The sequence below is a fragment of the Dermacentor andersoni genome, chromosome 4 (assembly GCF_023375885.2).
Source record: "Dermacentor andersoni chromosome 4, qqDerAnde1_hic_scaffold, whole genome shotgun sequence".
Lineage (NCBI taxonomy): Eukaryota > Metazoa > Arthropoda > Arachnida > Ixodida > Ixodidae > Dermacentor > Dermacentor andersoni.
The window spans coordinates 30,616,670-30,620,987 of NC_092817.1; the positions used below are offsets into that span (position 1 = coordinate 30,616,670).

General features: G+C 43.7%; 1 protein-coding gene across 1 annotated transcript; it reads left to right on the forward strand.

Moving 5' to 3' along the window:
* The first annotated feature begins 2,571 nt into the window (after positions 1-2,571).
* Positions 2,572-4,011, forward strand: LOC129386334 (uncharacterized). Its single transcript, XM_055074190.1, has 2 exons — positions 2,572-2,713; positions 3,492-4,011. The coding sequence occupies exons 1-2, from the start codon at positions 2,604-2,606 to the stop codon at positions 3,754-3,756; spliced, it is 375 nt and encodes a 124-aa protein (XP_054930165.1). The 5' UTR covers positions 2,572-2,603; the 3' UTR covers positions 3,757-4,011.
* Positions 4,012-4,318: the final 307 nt, after the last annotated feature.

The window sequence follows — 4,318 nt, forward strand, 5'->3', positions numbered from 1 at the left end:
TCCAACGCTATCATGTCTGTAGGTTGTGCGTAAGTCGTACATTACGATTTTTTCTGACGCATTTTACTTCGAGAACTTCAATTAGTTCAGTAACTTCTTTGCGCTACACGGAGGGCCTGCGTGGTTAGGTATGCGTGGGTCGGAATAATTATTCTTAAAACGACGCCGGCGCCGGATTTTCTGCGAAACGGGGCCCTTAACGCTATCGCGTTAATACATAAGACCCCACTATTATTGCTTCTGTCCTGCCAATTAGCCTTTCTTTAAGTCTAGTCATGTCGTAGTTTAATCTTTTACCTTAGAACCAGTGATGTTTTATTGTGTCTTTACACCCTTTATTGTGTCTAGAGCACACAAATACCTCATTAGCTTTTTCTTTTCCTTTTTCATAACTTCTAATATTTTTTCAACTATTCATTTTGAATTTTTGGAAGGTTGGTCATACAGCAGCCTATTCTTATAATGCTTGTTTGCCATCATGCTCTAAAGGTTTCTAGCGGCTATTCGTTCTTTTTTTCTTGACGGTTGTAGTGACCTTGTGTTTAAAGCGATGCTAATTGTCCGTGATAGTTGACTGTCTATTCAGTACAAATGTGTTCCTAATTATACTAAAAAAATACTCGTGCTGTAAATATGAGCGTCCGCGTTTGTTTGTTTGATATTTGATTCGATATTCAATACTTGCCACTCGCGTTCGATTCGTATTCGAAAAATTCAGTATTCGAGCGCCTACTTGTAATATTTACGTAACGGATTATGACAGTTTAACTTTTTCATTACATTCACATTGGAAGGTTACAAATACAGCGAGATTCAAAAGAACACAAGAAACCTAGTTTTTCCTAGCGCGAAAGTACATTTAGTCTACATATTATCCCTCAATGATTTGTGCTTCTCGACGGTCGCGGTAGCAGAACTAGATACTGCGGAACGCGCTTGGCCCTTGTTCTCAACGCAGCGATGACAATTACCAGGGCATTTTACAGATAACAGACCACATTTTCTCATAATGCAAAAAAGGGTAAAGCATGCAGACACAGACACAAGAGAAGAGAAGTGGACAACGCGAACGCTTACCCTTTTTTGCATTATGAATCCTTACCAACTAGCTCAGCTTTCTGTCATTCTATGCGCATTTTTTCCCTTGATCTGCCAGAATGCCGCCGTGAAGCACTGATTTGTCCGAAAGCCGTGAGAAATTAAAGTGATTTGTCAAGACGTGCGTTAAAGAGCTCAACCATTCCAATAGTTAGGTTTTCTTTTACGCAGTCGATATGTCTTGTTCACTTCATGTGTTCTAAATCTGAACCCAAAAATTTATTCTATTTGGTTTTGGTAAATCAGCCCTCTGACACGCTTGCGCATGTCAACCAATCGAATGGACTTAGTGACACCGCTGAACATGCAGCGTTTAAACGCATTCAAATAGGTTTTGTAAGTAATGACGAAACCTCAGTTTTGTGAGCACAATGTGAAGGCTATGAAGGACACTGTGCTCTCAAGCACAATCACAATGTGAAGGCTAGCAATGTGAAGGTAACTGTTGCTTCACCATGATCACGGAGCTTATGCGTCGTACATCGGATTTCTTGCACTTAGTATATGTAGCTTTTAAATATTTAAGTGCGTTCTAGAAGCCCATTTTTCAAGCAGCCTTCCCAACTAATAAGTTGTTAAAATATCGCCAATTGTTCATTTCAGTCACTAAATAAATCGCTTATTGCTAAATAGAAACTTTGCCGTAAACAAACAAAAGAAATCACTAAATCTAGCGACAAAATCACTAAGGTGGCAACACTGGTTAAATACTGGCAAATTATAGAAAGCACATCTGATTTTGTTTTTCCAAAGCTGGTTAGGTTAGCCGACCCCAACAAACACGGGTTGATGCAAGGGATGGCGGATTAAACTTGATTTGGACTGCCTAGCGACCGCTTTCTCAGCAATGCAGGCTTGCAAGGCACGCCTTGCGGGCGTCTCGCACCGCGAAGCGCGGTCACCCTTACCTGCTTAGTGCGACCGGCCGAGCATCATCTGCTACAGCACGTGGAGGCGACGCCCGAAACACAGTCCTAGCTGCCCAAGCAGATTATATGTAATACAAGAATCGTACCTATGTGGGCGCAATTCTGAGAGAAAACTTGGCATCAGCGGTTGTTTGGTTGGATTTGTCAGTGTTCAGCCGACAGTGCCCGTTTTAATAAGCGTGTGTGTAGGGGGGTGGCGCAAATGGCCTACTCTTCCCGTTTACTTCTGACTGTGGGGGAGAGAAGTATGCCTCCCCTCCCCCACGGGTAGATGCCCCTATCACAAGCATGGTGTCACGCACGCAAAGGTCAATGTAAACACATCTCACTCGATGACCACGAGCACTCGTTGCCGCAACGACGGCGTGATGGCATTTATCAACTTGATCAGGAACTTTAGGAGCCTTTCAAAACGACCACAATGCCCCCAAGGGTAACCCCCGACATAGAACTGCACCAAAGCGACGCATACAAAAATAGAACAAAGCAGAACACGGCTTGCCGATTTTGTGTTTCTGTTTTCTGCAGGAGAAGGGCACGATGGAGGACCAGATTCGGCGCAATTGTCCCGCCTACATGGGACGGGGCTTCTTCTACTTCAGCGAAGAGTCATTGGGATTGCTGGTCCTATCATGGGTGACCCGCAAAGACTTCGACCCCATAATACATCGCGAGATGAACTACAGGTGCGGATGGAATTTTTAAACCGCACTATCATTATGCTGCTATTTGTCTTGCAATGGCTGGCCTCAGGCCGTTTTTACTACAACATGCGGGCCTGACATATCTTCGTCAGAAGCCTGACGAGTCCCCTCGTCGAAATTACTACTGCTATTTTTATTATTATTATTATTATTATTATTATTATTATTATTATTATTATTATTATTATTATTATTATTATTATTATTATTATTATTATTATTATTATTATTATTATTATTATTATTATCGTCGTCATCACCATAATCATCAACAATAACACACTCTATTCTCTTTTGTAAGAACTCCATTACTCTATACTCCATCTGTACACGCGTTGATTCATGATCTATAATGTATCGCATCTATGTTTTTCCATATTAAGCAACGCGGTCGGCCGTTGTCTTACTAGTTGCCGACATTTCCCTCTCGCTTTACCGAAAGCACACCAGGTAATGCACGCGGTTGTTACGGAGGCTAATAATAACAATCGGTGCTTCCCATGCCAAAGAGAAGAAACTACATAGGAAACCAAAAGTTGTATTAATTCTTGCGCTGCGTATTATCCGGGCAGCGAGTTTTCGTATTGATAATAACCTATATCCTATTTCATCGAAGAAAGCCAGCCCCCTTATGGAAACGTTGACCCCAACGAAACTCCTTGTTCGACCGCTGTTGAGCCCTTCAACACTGCAAGCATCTTCCTGTGATCCCCTGTCTTGTTTCGCTTTGATCTATAGGAATGTGCGCTTGGCGTTGCAGGATCCGCTGGTTGGTGGACACCGGAATGGTGCAGCTGTTCATGCGCGACGTGTCCCCAGGACCCACTGCGTGTTGGCTGCAACAAGGTCAAAAAAGCGACATGGACGGGCGCATGCTGGGATTCGAGGACCTCGAGTCCGTGTTTGTCCTGTACACGCTGCTACTGCAGTTTGCACTCGCTGCCTTCATCATCGAGTGTCTTAGTGCTGCCTACGCCAGAGGCTGTGGTCGGTTCTGCCACGCTGTGAAACGCAGACGTTTCTAGCTTTCTTTATCGCTCGGCGCTGTCGAAGTTGTAAACGCTCGGCTGGCATGGACGATGCGTTATTACGTTTGCACTGCTGCGGCAGTGCGTCAGACAGAAGGTAAAAAGCTACGGACAGTTGACTCTGTAGCGTAGTTTGTTAAAAATTTCGGTTTATGTTTAGGTGCCGTCTAGATTGTGCGCATTAATAAGCAGCTGAACATAATATAATGCCTAGAAAACACTAAGGCAATCTCGCAAACAACTTTTACGCAACTTTCGGTCACTATGCGATACTGAGGCCGTCACATGAATGAATATTCTCGTCCAGACATTCAGGAAGCTAGAGTTATTCTCGCAATGAGACACGAAAGCGCAGCGAGGAAGAACGAAAGGTCGCTCTACACTAACAACTGCATGGCGTTTGCACGAAAAACGTGTAGCAATGATGGCAACAGGTAAAAGGAATACGGAGATCCGAGGGGCTGGAACTTCTGTGGATATGAAGGCGCACTAAATGCAGCAGAAAGTGCACGAGAACACAGGGCGATGCGTAAGACACACTTGGAGGCAGTGACGTACT